The sequence below is a fragment of the Nannobrachium achirus genome (assembly GCF_963921795.1).
Source record: "Nannobrachium achirus genome assembly, chromosome: 1".
Lineage (NCBI taxonomy): Eukaryota > Metazoa > Chordata > Actinopteri > Myctophiformes > Myctophidae > Nannobrachium > Nannobrachium achirus.
The window spans coordinates 81813301-81840396 of NC_137810.1; the positions used below are offsets into that span (position 1 = coordinate 81813301).

At 40.4% G+C, this 27096-nt stretch overlaps 1 protein-coding gene across 1 annotated transcript in view; it reads left to right on the forward strand.

Moving 5' to 3' along the window:
* Positions 1–27096, forward strand: part of LOC308290153 (protein NLRC3-like) — a gene marked incomplete at both ends in the record, with an annotated part of 56385 nt that overhangs the window by 6001 nt on the left and 23288 nt on the right. Inside the window, 2 exons of the mRNA XM_080731928.1 lie at positions 9917–10006; positions 10308–10520. Coding sequence (XP_080588054.1) covers positions 9917–10006; positions 10308–10520 — 303 coding nt within the window. The remainder of the gene's footprint in view (positions 1–9916; positions 10007–10307; positions 10521–27096) is intronic.

Genomic DNA, 27096 nt, shown 5'->3' on the forward strand with positions numbered 1-27096 from the left:
ACATCTCCATGTTTAGGCCAAACAGGTTTGCTCCATTTCTCCATGTATAGGTCCAAATGACCTCGCGCCAATTCTTGACCATCTGGCCAACCACAGCGTTTCTCTGACGATTCTAGTTGTTGCCATTCTGGGGGGAGTTTGTTCATGTTTTTGTGAGGGTATCAACCCTAGGAGACACGGGGAGAACATGCAAACTCCACACAGAAAGGCCCTATCGCTCACACCCTAGGTTGGGTTGGCGATAGGGCCTTTCTGTGTGGAGTTTGCCTAAACATGGAGATGTGGTACAGAAGGACTCATATATGGGCATAAAAAGTATGTCATGTGACATCACTTCCTGTACAGACAGTCAGACAGACAGCCATTGACTCCGACCTAACAATAGCTACTGTCTATGACGGTAGTTCCATATGACATATTGGACTAGACTATCTCCATATATAGTGTTATCCACACCTCCATGTTAGGACTCATATATGGGCATAAAAAGTATGTCATGTGACATCACTTCCTGTACAGACAGTCAGCCATTGACTCCGGATTAACAATGGCTACTGTCTATGACGGTAGTCCCATATGACATATTGGACTAGACTATCTCCATATATAGTGTTATCCACATCTCCATGTTTAGACAGCCAATGACTCCGGCCTAACAATGGCTACTTTCTATGACGGTAGTCCCATATGACATGATGGACTGGACTATCTCCATATATAGTGTTATCCACATTTTGTGTAGCCGCCCTGTACAGGAAGTGATGTCACAACTCGCTGACATCACACTGACATCACAGAGGATACGGACGGTCACGAGGATACGGAAGGAAGGAAGGACACTCAAGTGACACGGTTCTTCAGAGTATATGCAACCTTCGGTCGCAATAAATAAAAACTATTCCACCTTTGGGTCGAGACTTTTTGGACAACAGCAAATCTACTGTATAAGCTCACAACACATCGCAACATGTTGTGAGCTTTTAGATAGTCACTAATATTAGTCAACTTAATACCATTATTACCAGTACTGTTCTTATGTACAGTTTTTGTTCTTTAAATTTCATTTTACCTTTGTGTAACACTGTCAGATCCTATTATTCAGTGCTTGTTAGACAAGTTTTTGATGCTTGTTTGTGTTTCAACTTTGATGTCTTCCCTCCAGTTGATATGTATGCACACAAGGTGTTCTTTATGTTGTACAGGCATGTATTAGCACCATGCCATCCAATGCATCAAACGCCATGAGAACTCATTGGCCACATCAACTCTGGGAAAATACATCTTGAAATCTTCTGTAACCTCAACTCTTCCTTGATCTTCATTTGACTCTTAATCATCATATATCTCTCTTGATTCTCAAAACAGCAATAAAAAAGATCAGCAGAGAGAGCACTGCTGATGTTTTATTGCTGTTTTGAGAGTGTGTGTGTGGCCTCAGAGTGCTCTGTTCAGTACTGTGAACTGCCTCTACCTCAGCTCTAATTAACAGAGATCCTTAAACCACCCTTGCTCATCAACAGATCTGAATCAGCTGTCACGAAGTCAGTGTGACCTGGGTGGTAAAACCTCAGTACACAGGAGGAAAACAAAGACACATAGAAACATGAAATGGACCAAAACAAGAACATTATGAACGTATTCAACGTTATTAAAACAAAAGAAAATATATATCCACAAGTTTCCAAGATCGCATTGCGCAGAAATAGAGGGTATGCGCGTGACATCACTGTTGCTGGAAGTTATGTGGGAACACGCCTACTGAGTGGCAAAACACTAATTTCATACATCCAAACAGAAAAGAGGCCTGCTCTGCCGGAAAGTTCGCGAAAAAAAGTTAGAGGCATTTTTGTGTAATAAAGCCTTCATTTTTTGACCCTGTGATATGAACTAGGTTTCCTTTCTTAAAGTGCTCTTTAAGTTGTGTAGAATGTCAATAAATCATTCCCAGATACACAGAACACATGTGTGAACAACACCAAGTCAAGAAATAATCTCCCAAAGCCTTTCCAAATGATTTATAGCCATTTTATGTACAAAAATGTACCCGTTTCTTGCATTTTTCCCAATAATTCTATCTTTACTTCAATTGTAATCAACTTTGCCATGGCTTATGACATCAGGCAATGTTTCATCCTTTTCAGCAATCTTTATAGTTATTCCACACAAAATATTATTAAAATCAACCCTAAATTAAAGGAACTGTGGTGATTTTATTACCCTTATGCTCCGAATTCATTTAGCCTTTTTTTTGGCAGAAAAAAACCTGTACCCCCTCAAAAAACAAAACAAACATGTAACACAACAAATTCAAGTATTTTTTTTTATCATAAACAGCTGTTATCTTATACAGTATATGAATTGATAAAACAGGAAATTAAACATTTAGCTGAATAAAATCAAGATTATGATATCTAATATCACGAAAATGAAAATAACTAACGATTAACTCATTCACTGTCACTGTCCTCAAGTATGAGTTCAACTCGTGAACATTTGTTGGGGTCCCCAGTGCAGAGACATGCAATTACACACTTGGCCCCGGCTCTTGCACATGAGCATCCTCTGGTACACTTGCTCTTCTTGCAGTGGCAGTATTTGGTGCGTTTATATTCTGCAGGTGTGGCATCCTTCAGCATCATGGTTGCCACTAGCTTACCACTGACAAGCTCTCTCCCAAAGTTGGTTGCAACAGGGTAAGTTGGCTGAGACGTGTGCTCGTTTACATACAGCCAACTGATGCAGGGCTCTGTAAAGGTGTAATTGGAAGGCATCTTCAGTAGGTGGAAGACAACGTATGTCTCCTTTGATGTTGCCAAAAAGATGAGCTCGCAGTGCTCGCAGTACAACATCTGCACCACGAACGGGCTGTAGTTGTTGTGGCTACTGACACAGATGTGATCATGATGTGCATATACTACATCACACACATGGATGGCCTACATGAGTTATGGGTAAAGAAGATGGACACTTACCTACCTGCTCATGCAATTGTGGATGCCCTGGCAGTGAAGTATGATGTTGAAGCTTTAGATCTTTCATGCATACTCCTCAGCAGCTACATACTGACTGGATGTGACACAGTGAGCTATCTTTACAGAAGAGGAAAAAGGCGTGCCTACAAAACTGCTGTTGAGCACCCAAAAGTCCTTCTGCCTCTGTGCCGATATGGAGACTCTGGGGAAAGTCTGGAAGTTACAGAAGATGTTGTGACGGTGGCTAGACGATACATGGTTTCACTGTATGAGAGGAGTGATTTCAGTGGTAATCTGGATGCACTGCGAGCTCATCTTTTTGGCAACATCAAAGGAGACATGCGTTGTCTTCCACCTACTGAAGATGCCTTCCAATTACACCTTTACAGAGCCCTGCATCAGTTGGCTGTATGTAAACGAGCACACGTCTCAGCCAACTTACCCTGTTGCAACCAACTTTGGGAGAGAGCTTGTCAGTGGTAAGCTAGTGGCAACCATGATGCTGAAGGATGCCAAACCTGCAGAATATAAACACACCAAATAAGAAGAGCAAGTGTACCAGAGGATGCTCATGTGCAAGAGCCGGGGCCAAGTGTGTAATTGCATGTCTCTGCACTGGGGACCCCAACAAATGTTCACGAGTTGAACTCATACAACAATTGTTCACAAGTTGAACTCATACTTGAGGACAGTGACAGTGAATGAGTTAATCGTTAGTTATTTTCATTTTCGTGATATTAGATTTTATTCAGCTAAATGTTTAATTTCCTGTTTTATCAATTCATATACTGTATAAGATAACAGCTGTTTATGATAAAACAATACTTGAATTTGTTGTGTTACATGTTTGTTTTGTTTTTTGAGGGGGTAAAGGTGGTTGCACACTGCTGCGTTTTTCGGGCCGAATATCGGAGTGATTTTCGGAGCGCGTGAATAAAAAAATCAACCTTACGTTATGTCAGTCACGTTTGCACACTGCCGCCCGTTTCGCGCACCACTCGGTCCCTTGCTCTCTCTATCTCTCTCTCTCTCCTTGCCCTGAAAAACGCATTTCGCAACGAAAAACGCAGCAGTGTGCAACCAGCTTAAAGGTTTTGTTTTCTGCCAGAAAAAGGCTATATGAATTCGGAGCATAAGGGTTATAAAATCACCACAGTTCCTTTAATTTAGGGTTGATTTTAATAATATTTTGTGTGGAATAACTATAAAGATTGCTGAAAAGGATGAAACATTGCCTGATGTCATAAGCCATGGCAAAGTTGATTACAATTGAAGTAAAGATAAAATTATTGGGAAAAATGCAAGAAACGGGTACATTTTTGTACATAAAATGGCTATAAATCATTTGGAAAGGCTTTGGGAGATTATTTCTTGACTTGGTGTTGTTCACACATGTGTTCTGTGTATCTGGGAATGATTTATTGACATTTTACACAACTTAATGAGCACTTTAAGAAAGGAAACCTAGTTCATATCACAGGGTCAAAAAATGAAGGCTTTGTTTGTTACACAAAAATGCCTCTAACTTTTTTTCGCGAACTTTCCGGCAGAGCAGGCCTCTCATTCTGTGGACCTTAATGACCAAACTAATAGATAAAACAGAAATAAAAAGTACGGCAGAAAATCACAGGTACCCCTCTTTTCTTTGAGCTTTTGGCCATGTGGGTCCCCGACTATTACCTTGAAACTCTTGTTTCAGAGAATTTTAAGCCACCTGTACTGATGTACATACGTTGAGCAACTATGTTATACAAAGCCTGCAGAAACACCTCTAAAAACTGTAATAAAATGAATGGGATCATAAAAAAGGACAGTTGTGTCATTCTCACGTTTTATTAAACACCCCCCGCACACACATCACATCAGGCAAGGCATCGCTATCTCCCCCTCACACAAGGTCCATTCATTGTTCTGCATTTGAGCCACGGACCACCATTATGAGATTTAACCTCTCAGAGCCAAGATTTGTCTTGTCCACACTAGGGCATAACGAAAAAGTCGACAAGTCACAAGTCAACTCCCACCAGAGAAAGTCGAAAGTCGAAGGTATATATAGTTATATATAAAAACAATCGCACTGTTTCCAGGTATGTCAAATATCATTGTGTGATTAAAATGTGATTAATTGAGATTAATGTATTACAAAGCCTGCCTACTGGAATCAGTTTTAACCCTGTCATCGCAAGCGCAAGTAGTTAGCGCATGCACAAGTAATTTAGTTTTGGGTTAAAACTGATTCCGGTTTGGTAGTTCCGGCCAAAATGTAGTCCGTTTTTACTACAAAATAACGTAGGATATCATCCGGTCTAGACCGGATCAACCGACCTTTTTAGTAAACGAATACCAGGCTTTCCCCAGAAAGCCTGGTGACGCGAGGTTATCTCTTAAAGACACTGATCACTATAAGATAATCACAATTATTTTACATATTCCTCAGAATCCTTTCCCTTCATCTGTATGAATTAATCTGTTGAAAAACAACATTGGTTTTGTTTAAAATTGGTTTTGGTCAAAATTGGTTTCTAAAAGTCTACAAGGTCACAAGCTCACTTGCACTATAAACTATTTGCACTATAAAAGCATATTTAAAGTATTAAAAACGTAATATTGCCCTACAAATGATGTATTAAGATTATTGTTAACGGACATTGTCATTGTCATTAATTTGTGTATTTAAGTCATCATATCTTTCTTCTAGTGCAATGTTTGGTAACAAAGTCTAAAAGGTCAACGACAGAAATGTAATTTCTATTCTATTGTTCCAACGTTCAAAGCCAAATACTAAACAATATCATTGTTTGTATGATAATGAATCAGCAACTAAAATGTAATGATGGAGTCACTCCTAGAAGTGTTCAGTAGTTGTGGATGTTTCTCGTTTGGACCAAAGAGTTCTTGGCTGCTGAAGACCAAGAACTAATTATTTATGTAAGAACAACCTATTTTAAACACTTATGGCTTTTTATATGTATCTGACTGTGCCTGATTGATATGAACTTTTTCTATTTTCATAAAATAAAATGCTTTGTAAACATCCTAATCGTACTCTGTCTTAATAGATGTAAACTTTAATTAAATCTTTAGCTCAGTCTGTGATTAATAAATGCATTATGATGTTAATAATAGAACATTATTTGATGCTCTATCAACAATACTATTAATATTTTATTAAATGGTTCCAGTGTAAATATATTAAAAATGTCCTTGACATGAAACAGTTTGAGCGCCAATAAGACACCAGACTCATCTTACCAGCTTTTTCAATCCTGCCATAATTTACTGTAATTCAAAAGTATGCAATATTACAGAATACTAAGATATTATATTGTACTGTCATCAGGAAACTCTGTGCTATTCTTCTGCCATAAACACAATGATCAATACATGATGTCATACAACGTCATACTGTATTATAATACTGTATATCGTCCAAACATGTAAAAGAAGATTAATGTTCCAATGTTCTGATTTAACATCAGCCTGTTTTACTGCAGTACCTTTGTCAACCTGTAGGTGTCCTACCAGACCACAGGAACATAACATAACAACTATTATACTCAGAGTGGTCAAAATAATATCCTATTAACACAACATAAGAAAGGGGAAGGTCTCTTGACCCAAACCTTGATCTAATAAATTACTCTCTTGAACTTACAAGATCGAGGCACGTTTGTTTTCATTCTTTTCTCTATGAACTATACGCAAGGCCAGTGGTTTTCAAAGTACCCAGGGGTATGTGTATTTTTCATTCAGTAGGTGGGGGTAAGTGGGGAACATAGAACCTGGGGAACATAGAACCTTTTTTTGCGGGGGTAAATAGGGAACATAGAACCTGGGGAACATAGGAAATGAGCTCAGTACGGTGTTTCTCAAACTGGGGTCCAGGGACCCCCAGGGTTCCAGTGGGTTCTAAATGGACCCTTACAGGTCCATGTGTTTCCATTTATTCATTCTCCAGAACCAACCGTCTCAGTTCAGTCAGTGTGTTGGTGTTTGCATGACTTTCATCATTGACTGATTATTGTTGTTATCACTGAAGTGTAGTTACCCAATGTGACCACAGGGTGGCATCTCAGTGCAGCATCATGTAGCAAAAAAAAACTAAAAAAAAACATTATATTTAGTTTGCCTGTTTGTGCATGTTTTTGTTCTTGAAATTACTTAAAAAATAGCACATGTACAAGCTTGTGATGTGCTGTGAGCTTGTACATCTGCTATTTGTGAATTATACAATAAGTTACAATTATTGTGGCTCTAATGTTCTAAGCCATTGGTTCTCAAAGTGAGGTCTGGGGACCCCCAGGGGTCCTTGGGAGGGTCCCCAGGAAAAGTAGTTAAAGGGGGCGGGACACCGGCCGAAGTTTAACATTATGATACAGTAGGTCACGTGGTCTTTCTTCAAACGGTCTGAAAAGGAGGCGGGCCGTATCAGTTATTAGTGAATGTATACTTCGTCCGTCGTGCGGTGCCGCGCACAACGTTGATGTGTTGTTGTTAGCTGGTAGCGCCGCACCGCACAACTATTTTCAAGAGCTATTGTGTGTGTGCACTGTACATACACACACACACGCACGCACGCGCACACACACACACACACACACACACACAGGCTACCACAGACTTCAGTCCTCCGGAGCTCCGGTGAAGACTGGAGCACTTTTTAGCAGAGATGGCTGCTAAAAAGTGGTCGGCAGCTCCGGTGAAGCGCTGGACTGGAGCACTTTTTTGCAGAGATGGCTGCTAAAAAGTGGTCTGTGCTGCGGAGGACCCTCGTTCTAATCTCTGACACCTTTTTGTTAGAAGACTTGTACCCTGTACGCGGTTAGGGGGGATTCTATAGCAGATTATATCAATTTTTTATCCATAGAACTGATAGTTTTAAAGTTGGTTTAGAAAGTCGCAAACACACCTCGGACAGCTTTTTTTGGGGCAGTTTCAAAAGATGATGATATGGATACTCGACTCCGCGAGTCTCCGCCCCTCCCCCCATATTAACCCAATCAAATTAATGTATTGCCGTTACTGTACAGAAAGTACTACTTTCAGTACAGTAACTACAATAAATTAATTTGATTGGGTAATTTAACATAGGGGTACATGACATCATTAAAAAAATTGGCTAATTTGATAGCCATAATTAGCTGTTTTGGCCGTGTCATGCCCACTTTAACATAGCATCACAATCAATTGAACCACGTTATCCATTGTTATGTTGGCTATCCAAAAATAGCAGATCTACAAGCTCACCACAGCTTGTAGGTGTTTGAAGATATTTGAAAAAAATATCGAAAATATTTAGAATATTTAGAATAATTGTGAAAATTGTTTAACACAAATGCTCTCTTCTGGGGGTCCCTGTTCAAAATCATTTTCAGATGGGGGTCCTCGGCCAAACATACATTTAGGGGTCCTTGGCATGTAAAGGTTAGAGAACCAAGGCTTAAAGGACATCCCTCATCTTACAGGATGTCATTTGTATAAACTGTAGATGTGAGTGGACTAGGATTTTCTCACTCTTCTGCCAGTGATCTGTGATCAGTGATCAGTGATCAGCCTCCAAGGCTTATTTTTAGTTTGGGTTTAGCTTATAACTTTATATCAATTTCACCACTTTTGCAGTAAAATGTTTTTATACTAGAATCCATGTCATGTATGGGAGGCCTTAGAGAGGAGGAAAAGCTGTGTTGTGTTTAGTCCTGTCTTTCTGTGTGTTTGTCTCTGGTCTGTTGCTGTTGGACTGGTTTGACTCACAGAGAGATGGGTGCAGTCTGGCACCATGCCAAGAGCACTTGAGGACGTTTAGGTGTGTGTGTGTGTGTGTGTGTGTGTGTGTGTGTGTGTGTGTGTGTGTGTGTGTGTGTGTGTGTGTGTGTGTGTGTGTGTGTGTGAGAATGGGTGAATGTAATGAATGTGTGTCAGTGTGTGAATGGGTGAATGTAACGCACAATCTTTGTAAAGCGCCTTGGATACACACACACACACACACACACACACACACACACACACACACACACACACACACACACACACACACACACACACACAGGGTGGGGATGGTGTTACGTTACAGCACACACTTGTGTTTGTCTTTCTCTCCTGATTTCGCCCCACTCCCAGTTCTAATATGATGATGTTGTGGATTGGTTGAGAGGTAAATCTAAATTTATACCTCATAAATTCAGAAACTCTTCTCTAGACACCTACTGCCAGTTGGTAGAAAGGGATGTCGCTGCCATCTGCAGTAAGAGAAAAGAATACAAATTGGCTGACAACATGACAAAAGAGGAACTGGAGGAACTAAATAACTTAAAAAAGGATAAAACATTAGTTATCCAGAGTGCCGATAAGGGGGGTGCCATGATTCTTAAGAGGGATGACTATGAGGGGGAAATATTGAGACAACTGGCAAATAAAAAATTCTATAAGAAATTGGAGAATAACCCTATTGCAGACACCAAGAAATTTATCCACGATGGTCTGAATAACTTATTAGAACAAGAGATCATCACCAAAGCTGAACATGAATTTATGAAGGTGGATTTTCCCATTACGCCGGTTTTCTATACCCTTCCCAAGGTACATAAAAAAATCACAGAGATCCCTCCAGGCAGACCCATCATTTCGGCCATATAGGCTCCCTGACTGAAAATATGTCAGCCTTTGTTGACTTTTTCCTCCAACCTCTAGTAACCACTTTGCCCTCGTATACCCGAGACTCCATGGATTTTATGATAAAATCAATCCAACAGGTGGAGGAAACAGACATTTTGGTAACAATGGACATTGAGTCCCTGTATACGAATGTACCCTTTGAAGGGGGCCTAGAGGCTACTTTTTTAGATCTGAGAGCTGACTGCAACCCAAGCACAGACTGCTTAGTGGGTCTCATTAAAGATGTCCTAATATCCAACTATTTCTTATTTGGCGATTCCTTCTATTTACAGACAGGCGTGGCCATGGGATCCAGGATGTCCCCTAGCTTTGCCTCCCTATATGTGGGACTCTATGAGCAGGACATCATCTTTAATCACCAGGTAAATCCATATTTAAGATACATCTCCAATTGGAGGAGATACCTGGATGATATTTTCCTTATCTGGTCAGGAACAGAGCCCCTGCTAAAGGAATTCCATGAATTTATGAACGCTCAAAATAGACATCTAAATTACTATGGATGCAAGTGTCAAGGAAATGAATTTTTTGGACATTCTAATAATCAAGGAAAACAATGGCCTGAAAACGAATTTATACAGAAAACCCACAGACAGGAACTCTCTTTTACATGGTGACTCATATCATCCTCTCCCTCTCAAAAGGAATCTCCCCATCTCCCAGTTCAACCGCATCAGACGGATCTGCAGTGCCAACGAAGACTACAATACCCAGGCCAAGGACTTGGAGGAACGCTTCCGGAAGAGAGGTTATAAAGAAGCCTGGATAAAGAATGCAGCATCACGGTTCTCTGGCACTACACAGGCTGAGTGCCTTACCAGTAAGCGGCCTAAGCAGACCGAACCCAGAGTGTTCTGTGCTCTTGACTACTCACCTGTATCCAACAATATAGAAAAGGCCATAAAGAAACATTGGTATATTATCGACACAGATCCCGTGCTAAAAAAATGTTTACCCCAACCCCCCCGGGTGGTACACAAGAGGGCCCCCAATCTGCGTAACATGCTGGTGAGGGCTGATTTGCCCCCCCCCCAGCACCCTCACACTTTCTTAGTGACAACCCAGCTGGAAATTAAACCTGTGGCCGATGTCAACAGTGTAACTTTACACGCAAATCTAACTTGTTTAACCATCCCCATACAGGGAAGAAATTCAAAATCAAAGGCATAATTTCATGCTCAACAGCCAATGTGATATATATGTTGAAGTGCCCTTGTGGGCTGGCGTATATTGGGAAAACCTCACGACCATTGAAAAACCCGCATTGCAGAACATCGCAGTACAATTAGAAACAATGTTATCACTAGCCCTGTGGCTGTACACTTCTCTAAAGCAGGACACACTGTCTCTATGCTTAGATACACAGGTATCGAATCAATACAACTACCACGCAGAGGGGGAAACATTAATGACATGCTGTTAAAACGGGAACTTTTTTGGATTCACACATTGCAGACTCTAGCTCCTAAGGGCCTTAATGAGGACTACGATATTAGACCCTTCCTATAGGGGGTCTCTGCTGGATTTGGGCCTATATGGATCTGGGTACTGACAGACACAGTGTTTGTGTTTGTTGTCTATTTCTGATGTTCATATACATCTGGTGTTTTCTTTTTTCAATTGAAGTACTGCCCTGTTTGTTTATTTCCTCTAGTATAACAGTCTCTCCTGTGTATATTGTAATTGCGAACGAAGGTCGCATATACTCTGAAGAATCGTGTCGCTTGAGTGTCCTTCCTTCCTTCCTTCCTTCCTTCCTTCCGTATCCTCGTGACCGTCCTTCCGTATCCTCTGTGATGTCAGTGTGATGTCAGCGAGTTGTGACATCACTTCCTGTACAGGGCGGCTACACGAAATGTGGATAACACTATATATGGAGATAGTCCAGTCCATCATGTCATATGGGACTACCGTCATAGAAAGTAACCATTGTTAGGCCGGAGTCATTGGCTGTCTAAACATGGAGATGTGGATAACACTATATATGGAGATAGTCTAGTCCAATATGTCATATGGGACTACCGTCATAGACTGTCTGTACAGGAAGTGATGTCACATGACATACTTTTTATGCCCATATATGAGTCCTAACATGGAGATGTGGATAACACTATATATGGAGATAGTCTAGTCCAATATGTCATATGGAACTACCGTCATAGACACAGCCATTGACTCCGGCCTAACAATGGCTACTGTCTATGACGGTAGTCCCATTATGACATGATGGACTGGACTATCTCCATATATAGTGTTCTCCACACTTCCATGTTTAGGCCCCATCGCTCACACCCTCGGTGGGGTTGGCGATAGGGCCTTTCTGTGTGGAATTTGCATGTTCTCCCCGTGTCTCCTAGGGTTGATACCCTCACAAAAACATGAACAAACTCCCCCCAGAATGATAACAACTAGAATCGTCAGAGAAACACTGTGGTTGGCCAGATAGTCAAGAATTGGCGCGACCTCGCCCTAAAGGGCGAGGTCGCATGTCACCCTGAGGTGTCTTACTAGTATATTAAGGTGTTTTTGTCCCATGTTTACTAATCTCTACAATAGACAAGAGGCGCCTCTTTTAGGTAGCATTATGATGGCCTAAGGGCCTGAGTCCTTTTGTATTTGTATATTTGTAATTCTTGGGAACAGAATTGGTTATGTATATGTATGTATATAATGTATACGATGTATGAGGTACAAATACAAGACATGTAATATGTAATGGTGACATTGAACATGGGACACTGATTGGGGACTGATTGGTCTATGGCCCACATGTGTGGGATGACACACTGACTAGATAAATGCATGTCTACACTGCTATTGTGAAGGTCTGATGAAGAGCCGTTAGGCTCGAAACGTTACCACAAGTAAACTTTTATCATTGGGAGCATAAATCGGTGTGCAGACTTTTATTCTTCTACCTATGTGGATTGGTTGAGAACCACTGATTAATTCAGACCAACACTCCATTATTCTTTATAAGAATTTGTCTTTAAAACTTTGTAGACACCCCCACCCATTAATTATGATTAGATATAGTTGATCCTGGGGAAACATTTAGCTCCTCCTATGTGACCTCTATCACAGTTGGAGGTTCATGGTGACACAGTAGCAGGGCCTGGAATGGAACCCTGAAACTTCTGCTTTGCAGGTGGGCTCTCTACCAATATATCACAGAGAAGAGGAGAGGAGAGGAGAGGAGAGGAGAGGAGAGGAGAAGCATGGTGTCTTAGTGTAACTGTGTTCACAAAATGGACTTGTGTTTTCATTTGGTACACACGCCATATTTTCAAATGACACATACCATTCATTCAGTACACACAACTAAGCATTTGCTGCACACTACCAAGCATTTACAGCACACTGGAGTGCAAAATTGAAAACACACCATTGAATTGGAACACACCATATGAATGACATTGACTCTGGAGAATGAGCTATTTCTCCTTTTGTAAAATTACTGAGTGTTGGCCTACTTTTTTTATATAGTCAAACATAAAACAGCACACAAATATGCATCCAAAAAGTTTTATTTGGGTACATGGTTTAGCCTACAGTAGATTTAGGCATCATGCCTCCGGTCAGAGATGGGCAAAAAATATAAAAAAGTATTTTGAAAAAAATCTAAATACTTGGTCAGTACTTGGTCTAATATGGTTACACACCGCTATTCCGGCGCACCGCTATTTCGAACGTAGACTTCCATTGTTCGTAATAGCGGTGGTTCCAATTTTTATATAAGACCCCGCTATTCCGAATAGCCTATTATTTAGGCTATTATTTAATATTTAGTCCATGAGTCCCTGTAGTCCGTTCACACCGTTCGAACAGTGTTTAGGCGCAGTCCGTTCTGCTTCCGAAGTCTCTCTCTCTCTCTCTCTCTCTCTCTCTCTCTCTCTCTCTCTCTCTCTCTCTCTCTCTCTCTCTTTCTCTCTCTCTTAACTTCTGTATCAATCTTGTGATTACAATGTAATAAAACAATGTTGAAATGTAACCATCAGATGCCCGCATCAAAGATAGGCATACAGCCCTCCAATAAGCCACTCACACATTTAGAAGAAGGCCTTTCTCTCTCCTAAATGATTCTAATTTCACTGTCATGTCAAGTCAGCAGCAGAAGTAGGCATTTATATGAGCATGAATTCCATTATTTTAAACTGCCGGTCACCGTGACCGGCATGATTAAAATTTACTGGACATCTGAAAAAAATACCGGAGATAATAATTGTAATGCATAGGCCTACATTAAAAGCAGGTGCACAAACAGCCAATAGCAACAGTTAAAGTATTAGGCCTACTGCATTGCATGGGACTGAAAACGAATTGAATGAAAAGTAGTCTAAAAAAAAGAAAGAAAAAAAAAACAGCTTCAATCTTTGGACTATAATCGCGCAGGCTGTGTCTGCATGTGGCACATTGCTTTCACAATCATGTTTCATGCCAACAATACAATACCATTGACACGTGCGTGGGTCTGCGCAATTGTTTCATAAGGTTGATAGATGAGCAATGAATTAAAAAGGCTACTCACTGTACTCAGTACTCACTGTCGAGTGGTGACTTTGGGAGAGTTTAAAAGACTTATTTGGTGGTGTTCTTCCTACTCAATTGTATCATGTTTGTTCATGGGTTGATTGTGCGTGCATTCCTTAATTCCCATGGCTTCACATGCATTGCGTGCATGCATCGCAAACTGAAATGAGAGAGAGAGAGAGAGAGCGGGGGAGCGGGCGAGAGAGAGAGAGCGAGGGGAACATGTCTCCATTCAGACATATCTCCATTCCCACAGTGACTTCTTTTGGCAACACTTCCATGGGAGGGGTTAAGGTTAGGGTTAGTGTAAGAGATAGGGTTAGTGTCTGAATGGAGAGAGGGGGGGGGGGGGGGGGGGGGGTTGAGAGGGGGGGGAGACCCTCACAATAGGAGACCCCTATTTTCGGAATAGGGGTCCGTCGGAATAACGGTGTTTCGGAATAGGGGACCGTTCCCGTCTAATATTGACCAGGATAGTGTCACCAAGATAGTATCTTTGTATTTCAAATATTTTTTGTATTTTGTGCCCATCACTGTCTCTGGTTCCTGTCTCAATGTTCAGTTGTGCAATAGTGTTTATACAACAAGCTGCTTGTGTAATTGACATCAGACTTGAATGTGTAGAGTTTTGAATAGTTGTGTGTTGTGTGTTGATACTTTGAGATTTTACGTGAGAAGTGTGTGCAACAACTGAACATTGTGTAGTGTTTCGACAAGGTGATGTGTAATTGACATCTGTATGTTATAGGTTGATGCTTTGAGATTTTACGTGAGAAGTGTGTGCAACAACCAAAAAAAAGTCATGTTAGGGGTGAAATACTCCTTTAAGGTTAGGTTTAGGCATAGTTGTAAAAACTAGAACTGTCAAAATGTTAAAATGTTAAAACAATATAATAATTGTATATAATAATAATTGAGTGCATGGCCATGGCATGCACAATAACTGCACACAGAGTAAGAAAGTTATGCCATACGTTGTGTTTTGCTCTGCAGTGCCTCACATGTTAGTGACACCCGACACCGTTGTTTCAGCTGCAGACAGAGGAGAGGCAGGAAAAGACTGCTCTCCTCTCTTCCTTAAAGTTTCCCTCCATGAGCTTCTCTTGAAAGAAACATTTAAGAAACTGTAATAATTATGACAACAATGAAAATGTAATGTAATATTTGTCTGTCTGTAATGTAAAGGAGCAGACAGAGCTTGTAGGTCGGCTATTTTCACTACTAATTATTTGAGTTTGGATCAGAAATTAATATTGTGTAATAATTCAGTTCCACAGTCACTTGTTAGTTAAATAAAAACGTTTCCTTATGGATTTAGTCAACAATGACAATCCAAGTCAACATCAAATATAGCATTTTTAATATTGATACTCTGTGAATGCCAATATGTATATGTCAGACTTGTCAGTCTAACCTAATAGACTATACATGTCAGTCTAACCAGTGTGGCTGGTTCTACAGACAGGGATCTCCATATATGGGCATAATAGGGATTATGTTAGTGTGGTTCCCCTACTTGATATGGGCATACCCATATATGGATGCCACATCGGCTACATACAATGCCTTTTATGCCCATGTATGGAGGTCCCTCACACTGCACTGACATTTTTAGTCTAGAAGTTATATAGACTTAGGTGTCTTACTAGTAAGTAAAGTAAGTATAAGTACTTAATAATTTATAAGTAAAGTAAGTATAAGTACGTACTTAGCCTATAATTACTACTAATATCTAATAACTTCTAGTCAACATGCTGTATAGGAGACAACTCATTATTGTCTGTCTGATTGATCAACTTTACTTTGTTTAATTATCACACACACACACACACACACACACACACACACACACACACACACACACACACACACACACACACACACACACACACACACACACACATGTCCACTCCTCACCCTCATGAGCAATGGGGGGGGGGGGGGCTTTATTTGATAGGACAGTAGACTGACAGGAAATGGGGAGAGAGATAGGGAATGACATGCGGCAAAGGTCGTCCGGATCGGGAATCGAACCAGCGACGCCAGCAGGCATCATAGCCTAGTATGTGGTACGCGCCTTGACCACTACTGCCATGCACATCAGCAGCATCTGAACAGTCAGGGGACAACCTACAACCTTTAACAATGGATTCACAAAGTCATGTCAATTCCAAAATGTTAACTTTCACTACAAAAATGCTGTTATTTTATCTACGGTATTGATTGATTGAAGGGTTTATTAGCAGTTTGCAATAGAAAAAAGTACAGTTTCATGACAGCACAAATCACTGGTAGGCTACAAGGTAAATTACGTAAAAGGAGATCCTAGTAAGCTTTATGGCTTATTTCCACAGGAACCGCTTTATGTATCTCATATAACATTGAAAGACAGAAGGATAGAACAGAGTAGGCCTACTTTGCTTAGGATAACATCAATTACAAAAGCAAAAAAAACAGCCGATTCCCGTGTTATCCTCCCTTGGGATGGGTCTGTTTTCACCCCTGTCATGCCAAGGCAAACGGGGCAATAAAAACAACAGATGGGGGCTTTATAGTCAGGCCTGAAGGTGACTTTTCAGAACAATTTGAAGGAGGCTAGGGATTTGCTCTCCTTTAAGGCCTGCGGTAGGGCGTTCCACATGTTGGTGGTATAGCAGAAGAACAAATTAGAGCCTTGTTTAGTGGTAAATTTAGGTTGATCATGATTAGTGGAGCTGCCTCTGGTGTTGTGATCGTGAACATCCTTGACCTTTAAGAAGTAGTTTGTCAGGTACAAGGGTATCTTGGAGGTGTAGTGTATCTTGTACACCAGGCCCATTGCAAGATGCTGTAGGCCTACTCTGTCATTAGTTTATTATTTTGTGGTATTCATAATCATAATGCTTTGATGTGCCAAATCTCCCTGCCTCCCTCCCTCTCTCTACTTTACTGTAAATCACGTGTCTTCAGCAGCAGTTGGCCAATGGCCATGAGAGAGAGAGAGGGGGGGGGGGGGAGACACACACACACACACACACACACACACACACACACACACACACACACACACACACACAGAGAGAGAGAGAGAGAGAGAGAGAGAGAGAGAGAGAGAGAGAGAGAGGGAGGTGTTTAAAGGGCAACAGTCCGCCATTCCGAAACACCGCTATTCCGAAGCAGGGTTAGGGTTAGGTTTAGGGTTAGGGTTAGGGTTAGGGGTAGGGTTAGGGGTAGGGTTAGGGTTAGGGTTAGGGTAAGGGTTAGGGTTAGGGTTAGGGGTAGGGTTAGGGTTAGAAGTCAACGTTCGGAATAGCGGTGTTAGGTTAGAAGTCAACGTTCGGAATAGCGGTGTTTCGGAAAGGCGGGGTGTAACCGTTTAAAGTGCTTGTCGCAGAGTCGGAGCAGAAAGGAAACACGCACAGACTGGATAACCCAACAACTCGTCTTTACATGCCTATGGAATATTATGGAACACCCGCGACGTTACGGAGGGACTGCTACCTGTTTAGGGTAATCACTGACTGTACTTTATATTTATGTTTTAGTTTAGTGTAATCACTGACTGCACTTCACTTTATGTTTTAGTTGGTAGGCTACAGCCATGTTGTTGGAGGAGGAGAATTGCACTTTGGAATGTCAGTTATAGTTTTGGGAGAGTATAGCGACAGAGAATGTCAGAGATAGACGTTTAGGCTAAACCTTGGCCAGGAACGATATCTAGCCTAATCATAATTATGGCCGAGTTGTTAATAGAACTTCACGACCGTTTTGAATGCATCTTCAAAACCTGGGCAGGGGCGGAAATATAGGGGGTGTAATAACAAAAACAACATTAACAACAACAGCAGCAGCAGCCAGCAGCAGCAGCAGCAGCAGCAGTAGTAGCAGCAGCAGCAGCAGCAGTAGTAGCAGTCAGTGAGAAAGATACATGCCGGTTATAGTTTATCTCGAGAACAGTTTATCTCGAGACGGCGTCGGTCGTTGTCCTAGTAACATGCTGAGGAGAGGAGACCGTACGTGGCAAGCGGTGGCACCGCTCAAAATATGGCTATAACACCGTAAATACGATTAAGAATAATAGGCTGGATATGAACGACATCTATCTAAGCCCATCCTCACCTCCCCTTTCCACTGTAAATCTGCTTCTGTTTATTTTATTGGTGTCAGGCAGATTCGCCTAAAACTATTGATGTGGTTACTATGGAGTGCATAGCCATGTGTAGGACTAATGGTCACCGTTTGACAGCCAGGTAACACCACTGTCACAGTCACTATAATATTTAAATGACAAAGAGATAATATGCAAACATGGACAGTCTGACAGCAGAATTGGGGGTAGGCGAAATGAGTCATAAACTGCGGTGAAAAGACTCTCTTGTCTGTGTGTCTGACATGCCTGTCTGTCTGTCTGTCTGTCTGTCTGTCTGTCTGTCTGTCTGCCAGTCTGTCTGTCTATTGTGTGAACAGGCTAGTGCAGTGGTTCTCAACCTGTGGGTCGGGACCCCCAGGGGGGGCCCAAATTATTTTAGGGGGGTCCCCAGATGATTAACTTAATGTGAAACATTGTTTTCTCTCTCAACAGTAAACAAACCAACATAAGGAGAGGGTATCTGCACACTTCTAAAGTGACAATTTAAGGACTTTTTAATGCTTCTAAAATGACAAATTAAACATTGGCCAAATTGTCAAATTTCAAAGGCAGAAATTGTGAAAATAGCAGATCTACATGCTCACAATGTTTCGTTGCGAGGCGTTGTGAGCATGTAGATCTGCTGCTGTCCCAATCAAACTGTGTTATACAAAATGTAACGGTTCAGGGTGGGGGGGTCCCCAGTTAAAATATGATTATTTGGGGGGTCGCGGTCTGAAAAGGTTGAGAACCACTGGGCTATAGTGTTCCTACAGTACAAAAGACAACAAATGCATGGCATTGTATTTCAGCTTGTTTTCATGCTGGGTGAACCCTGTCCTCACGTCAGTCAGCCCAATGATCTTCTATTGTGTGTTTAAACACTGACTACAGTCATAGCATAGGCTACTCATAACATAATAACTTGGGGGTTGGAATGAGAGTATGACTGTATGAGACATGTGGGATTTGCCCACCTCGTTCCCTGACTATTATGTGTTGGTTCCTCTGTGTAGAATAGATGACATGATATCATCTAATTCAGTGGTTCTCAAACTTTTCAGGCAGCAACCCCCCAAATAATCATATTTGAACTGGGGACCCCCCTGCACAAGCACTTGGAATTATAGGAGTTGGCAGTTGGCATTACCCTTAGTGGTAACACTTTACTATAAGGTACAAAGTAATACACTTAGTTAATGCTTAACTAACACTTTATTACTGATTAACTAATAGATCGGTTAATCATGAATTAATCATGAGAAATCATCAAGTAATGTTGGAATAGCTATTACTTGTCTTAACTAACGTAATCTATCAGTAGTTAAGACTATATTAGTTAATAGTTAGTTAACATCAACCATATTATGGGTGGTTTGTAGATCTGTTTATTTCTGGTCAATTCTATGCCCAGGATGAGTGCTTCATAGGCGGGTAGGATTAGTGCGTTGACCCGGTGATACTGGTTGGTCTAAAACTTCCAGGGGTCTCCCATATTGGACCAGAAAAAACAGATCTACAAACCATCCATAATATGGTTGATGTTAACTAACTATTAACTAACTTAGTCTTAACTACTGATAGATTAAGTTAGTTAAGTAATAGCTATTCCAACATTACTTGATGATTTCTCATGATTAATTCATGATTAACCGATCTATTAGTTAATCAGTAATAAAGTGTTAGTTAAGCATTAACTAAGTGTATTACTTTGTACCTTATAGTAAAGTGTTACCCATTTGGTTTGACCCGATCTGTTCCATTGTGAAAATAGCAGATCTACATGCTCTGTGAGCATTTAGATCTGCTATTTTCACAATGTCTGTCTCTAATATTTGACAATTTGACCAATGTTTGACCAGAGGTACTAAAAAGGTCTTTAAAGTCTTTAAATTGTCACTTTATAAATGTGAGATACACTTATAAATTATAAGACCAACATACATTATAAGTTATGATGTATGTTGGTCTGTTAACTGTTGAGAGAGAAAACAATGTTAACATTTAGCTAAACGTCTGGGGACCCCCCCAAATAATTTGGGGGGGTCCCGACCCGCAGGTTGAGAACCACTGATCTAACTGCCTGTAGCCCTAGAGCTGTAGAGGCGGGTCAAAGTCACATTATAAGGAAATGAAAGGCACAGCGTATCTCAGGGAGCCATTTTGAGACACGACAACAACTGTGAACTTGACAGTGAGGACAACATGTGAGGAAGACAAAACAAAACACAATAAGGACCAAAAGCTAACGTAAAGTAGGTGTTGTTGTTTTAATATTCACTACTAGAACCACTTGGTTCTCACAGGAACAGTTTATAGGCTACTTTATGCTTCTGGTTTCTACTAAAGCTACCACTCCCTGTTGTCTAGTCTGCCTGTCTGTACTTGTTCTCTGTGGTTAATCTGGTTATGAATCTTAGGATTGATGTCACCAGCAAAATGCTTATTTAGACAGAGCAGAACATTATGAAATAATTATGTTGATTATTTAACCCTATAAGTACGCGTGTATATTTGGTATAATTATTTATGGCCTTTTATGACGGTTAGGTAAACCCGTGTCAGCTTTGCACTCGGCGGTCTTTTCCGACTCGGCTGAAACCTTGTTGGTTTTCATTGTGAGTTAACAGTGTCATCCGGTCTTGAGTCCGCCTACACACACACACACACACACACACACACACACACACACACACACACACACACACACACACACACACACACACACACACACACACACACACACACAGTGTTTCCGTTGCAGACCACATGTGCAACATGCAGAGAGCAGCTGCTGCTTGCTCCCTGCTTCTCTTGAATATAAACCACGTGGTTGAGGGGAAGCTGCCTGTGTGAAACACAAGTTGTTTTAAGGATGTGGTTTGGTTTCCTTTTGAGTATTTAATGTTTGTGAATTTAGTAAGCTATTTTACAATTAACAGTTTTACAATATATTTTAAATATTTTAATACAAAGGAACTGTTGAGCTAGCTGACATCTCAAAGCTGCCAGCAGTCCATGACTTGTTTTAGTGAATGAAACATTATTTTAACCAGGGTAAAGTATGTTAATCAATAGTATTAGTGGTGGAAAAATTTGCCTACTCACATGTTTTACTTAAGTAAAAGTATCAATACTGCAATATAGAAAGTCCAGAATTAAAAATCTACTTGAGTAATTAAGTACAGAAGTATTGGCATCAAAATGTACTTAAAGTACCAAAATTAAAAATACAAAATGTTTGAAAATAGCAGATCTACAAGCTAGCTCACAATGCGTCATGATGCGACACGTTGTGAGCTTGTAGATCGTCTATTTTCAAATAGCCATGATGAAAAGAAAACATACTGTATCACAAGGATGCAACTGTTACGTATCATCAGTGATGTAGCCTGGGGTCGACGGGTGTTTCGGGTCTCGCAACATCATACACCCTCGCCCAGGTGACCCAGCCGGGGTTGATCAAGTCCCGACTTACGTCCCAGTAGCTATCCCCGATCAGTCCTGTTAGTATAAAATAAGGCCAAAGTGTTTTATGTATTTATTTATATTTGCAAAGTATCTGGTACGTAGTGGTTTCATGTAAATGTAGTGGAGTAAAAGTAGGCCTACAATATTTGGATCCGAGTTGTAGTGGAGTAGAATTAAAAGTATTGGAAATTGGAATTACTCAAGTACAACTACCTCAAAATTGTACTTATGTACATTACTTAAGTATATGTAGGCTACTTAGATGTACTTAGTTACTTTACACCACATGATATTCATTCAAAGGACTCAAGGTCTCCCTGTTCTTCTATTGTGATATTTCACTTCTGTGGTATAGTAGGACACCTGTTGGTTGACAAGAGCTACTGCATGCATCTGCATCTACTGTAGTCTCAGCATTATGATGGTGCTATTGTTGTTCATCTACTGTAGTCTCATCATTATGATGGTGATATTTTTGCCTCATAGCAGTTCACAGTTAATATTTCAACGTATCATCCTATGTCATTGGCAACACGTTCGTTCGTTCGTTCGTTCGTTCGTTCGTGTGTGTTAAAAGGCACTGGGCAAATGGCCGAAAGGCTCCAATAAAGGAAGCTTATGGTTAATGCCATGCATCTCTAGCATGTTGTGTTTTCTGATGTATTTTATTGACTGTAATCTTGACAGGTTTAATAAAGAACAACATGGAGAGCAAGAAGGAGGAAGCTGACAAACATCACATCCACAGAGCAGAGTCTCCAACACCCAGCTGTGTGTCTATGAAGAGTGACCGGTCTAAGGGAATACCTCTTAACTTCAGTGATGAACCTGGACCTCCACACACACAGTATGTCAATCCTCCTATAAAATATATAACACCATAACATGACAAAGTGATCTCATGCTAAGTGAAATGGTAATTGAAATGGTGCTTTTATATAGCACCTTTATCCAAGGTGCTTTATTGTACATCATATTCATACATCGATTGCGGAGGAAACCATTAAAGGCACCAACCTGCTCACCAGGAGCAACTAGGGGTTCAGAGTCTTGCTCAAGGACATGACAAAGTGGCACACACACACTTGCACCCCTGACCACCAGGTGGCCATTTTTTTATTTTATTTTTTACTTTTTTTTTTTTTACTTTTTTTTGTAATGTAACTTTATTTTATAATTATTAAATAAAACAGTGAGTGGTTTGTAAAATGTGCGCAAAAAGAGAGGAGGGGAAATTATTTCTGTTGTTAACTTGGCAGACTCAGCAGGCACTATGGGTGGTCTGTGAGATCAATCAATCAATCAATCAATCTTTATTTATATAGCACATTTCATACAGCGAGTGCAGCCCAATGCGCTTCACAGATCAAAATACATTTAAAAGCAATAAGGAAAGGAGAAGAAAAAGAAAAACTATTTCACATAAATATCTATAAATACATAATATGGTATATAAACATATACATATATATAAATATATATAAACATATGAATATAAAACAGATAAAAAATACAGACATGAGAATAGAAACATTAAAAAAAGAAATATATGAGAGCGCAATAAAAAGTAAAGTAAAACCTATGTAAAAGCAATGCTAAAAAGGTGAGTCTTTAGATTTCGCTTAAAACTGTCAATGGAGTCTGTGAGCCGCAAATTTACAGGCAGGCTGTTCCATAGAGTAGGGCCATAAAAACTGAAGGCAGCTTCCCCGTGTCTCACGGTTTCTGGGGTAGGTACTTCTAAGAGACCGGTGCCTGAAGACCTAAGTGGTCTACTAGGCACATACGGAGATAGTATTTCAGTTAAATAAACAGGTGCGTTTCCATTTAATGCTTTGTGAACCAGTAAAAGAACCTTAAAATCAATTCTAAAACGAATAGGCAACCAGTGGAGTGATTTTAAAATGGGTGTGATGTGTGCTCTCTTTCTGGTTTTTGTTAAAACACGTGCTGCTGCGTTTTGGACTAGTTGTAGCCGAGAAATGTCTTTGTTTGGCACGCCAATTAGGAGAGCGTTACAGTAGTCTAACCTACTAGTAATAAAGGCATGCATTAGCCTTTCCGTGTCGGCCTGGGAGAGGAAGCAACGGACTCTGACAATGTTTCTAAGATGGTAAAAAGATACTTTTGTGATATTACTAATGTGGGCTTTAAAATTCAGATTAGAGTCAAGTATGACTCCAAGGTTCTTGACCTGGTCCTTATTATTTAGTGCACAGTGTTTTAATTTATCAGAGACTAGTTTTTTATTTATCTCATCCCCGATAATTAGGATTTCAGTTTTATCTTTATTTAATTGCAAAAAATTATCTGACATCCAGGAGTTTATGTCAGAGATGCAATTTATTAACGTATCAATGGGGCTAAGATCATTTGGGGATACAGAAATATAAAGCTGTGTGTCGTCAGCGTAACTATGGAAATCTATATTGTGCTTCCTGATGACATTGCCCAGTGGCAGCATGTAAAGATTAAAAAGCATAGGGCCCAGTATGGAGCCTTGGGGAACCCCACATGTCATCTCCACTTTATCAGATGCATGATCACCCAATGCCACAAAAAAGTCTCGCCCTGTCAGATAGGATCTCAGCCATTTAAGAACCGTGCCAGTAAGACCTACACGACCCTCAAGTCTGTCCAGGAGGATGTTGTAATCTATTGTGTCAAAAGCAGAGCTTAGGTCGAGAAGAACAAGGACAGACAACTTCTTGGCGTCTGCACTCTCTCTCAGGTCATTTATAACTTTGACTAGGGCTGTCTCTGTGCTATGGTTAGCTCTAAAACCAGATTGAAATAACTCAAACACATTGTTCATACTTAAAAAATCATATAGTTGATTAAAAACTAGTTTCTCTAAAATTTTACTTAAAAAGGGGAGGTTTGATATGGGCCGATAATTACTAAGTAATAGACAATCCAGATTGTTCTTTTTAATGATTGGTTTGACTATGGCAGTTTTTAGTGATTTTGGGAATGTGCCTGTGAGCAGGGAATGGTTGATCAAATCTAAAAGTTCTCCAGATAAACAGTTAAAAACAGTTTTAAAAAAGGCGGTGGGAATAGGATCAAGATCACAGGTGGAGGATTTTAATCCAGTCACCACTTTACTGACCATTTCAAGATCCACTATTGTGAAGTGGTCTAAAGTGCTTTCACTGTGTGCAGGAGAAGGTTCATTAGTGTTTAATGACCTGTGGGTTATATTCGATCTGATTGTTATGACCTTATCTCTAAAGTAGGCTGAAAATTCGTTGCATTTAGTGGTAGAAAAGAAATTACTAGGATATTGGGAAGGGGGGTTTATCAAACTGTCAATGGTGGAAAAAAGTATTCTAGGGTTATTTTGATTTTTTTGGATGAGTTCTGAAAAATGTGATTGCCTAGCCTCTCTAATGGTCGTGTTATATTTCTTCTGCTGTTCTCGAAAAATGTCATAATGAACTTGTAATTTAGTTTTCCTCCATGTACGCTCGGCTTTGCAACAGTTTCTTTTTTGTTTATTCACCAATTCATTTCTCCACGGAGGCTTCCGCTTAAAGACATCTTTTTATATTTGGTGGGTGCTACAATATTGAGCGTTGACCTTAATTTATCGTTAAAAGTAGTCGCTAATTCATCAACAGATGAGGGCCGAGTGGGAATGGGCAAGTTGTTTAAATGGCGTGAGAAATGTTCAGCTGCTTCGGAGGTAAGGTATCGCTTTTTAACAGAGCGTTCAGTATTGCACAAAGGCACTGGCAGACATACTGTAAACTCAATGCAGGAATGGTCAGAGACTCGGCCAACATTTATAATTGATGAAATGTGGACAGTGAGCCCCCGTGTAATGACAAGGTCTAATGTATGGCCACGTTCGTGGGTTGGGCCCTTCACATGCTGAGTGAAGCCAAGGTCATTTATTATAGACATAAAATCTGTAGCTTTTTTGTCATTATCTTTATCAATATGATAATTAAAGTCACCTGAGATTATTATCTTATTGTAGCTAGTAGTTATAACAGATAGGAGCTCAGAAAATTCAGTTAAAAAGTTGAGTAACTTTGGTGGTCTATATACTGTTATTACTAAAGCAGGGCCTTGGCAGTCTAAAATACAGGCATGATATTCAAAAGACTTAAAAATGCCAAAAGAAACACTTCTAGCATTTAACACATTTGCAGTTATAGAGGCTACCCCTCCACCCGTTTTTCCATATCTATTACAGTGGAAGAAGTCATAATTTGGGGGGGATATTTCAATAAGAACAGCAGGGGCATCTGTAGTAAGCGATGTTTCTGTTAAAAACAGACAGTCTAGTTTCCGTTCTGTGATTAGGTCCCTCACTAAAAACGTTTTATCTTTATTAAGGGACCTTGTGTTTAAGAGTGCCATTCGGAGGATAGAGGGCATGGTAGTTTGATTACTGTGAATAGTAGGAATAATTAAGTTATTTATATTAACTGATGGGCTGCGCAGTCTAATAGCAGGTTTAATGGAACAGCGGGTTGAAATTAAAACTGGGATTTTACAGTATTCAGGTCCAAGTCCAGCTAGGACGCTTTCAGTTGTCAATGTGGAACCTAAGTGGTAGTGGGGACTGGGACCCGGTGAGCATCATTTACTGACGGACCGACATCCGGTCAGAGAGTATCGATGCATGTTTTGGCCAGCGTGAATGATTCCAAAAGACAGGACATCACTCAGTATTCTGGCCCCAGCGTCGTTCAGGTGAAGACCATCACGGATAAAAAGTTTGCTCTTTTCCCAGAAAGTGTTAAAATTATCAATGAAGGCAATACCTCGGGCAATACAGGCAGAGAACAACCAGGTGTTCAAACTAATCAGCCTGCTGAAACGCTCCACCCCCCGGTTTATCGTGGGAGATTAACACCATATAGGCATTTTACAGATTGAGAAAGAACACGAAATTAAACTGCAGCAAATAATTGATCAGTATGCAAGTGCCAAAAACCGGAGGCTGCAGTTCATTGTGTAATAATATAAGGATGATTGCTTGATTGCTTGATGATAAACTTGATGTTTGGCTTTATATGTCTTGTGCTGCCTCTGCCTGCAAAATATAAGTAAATAAATTTGCTCATGGTGTCTAGAAAAAGAAGCACCTGTTTTGCACTTTTTTTTGGGTTACATTTGGGTAAAAAATAAACTGCAGAAACGTTAAAACAACAGGACAAAACCGCTAAAAAACGCAGTACTCGGTCTGTCTTGCACCCCCTGATAGAAGAGGCTAGAATCGCCTATGCACACACACACACACAAACACACACACACACACACACACACACACACACACACACACACACACACACACACACACACACACACACACACACACACACACCC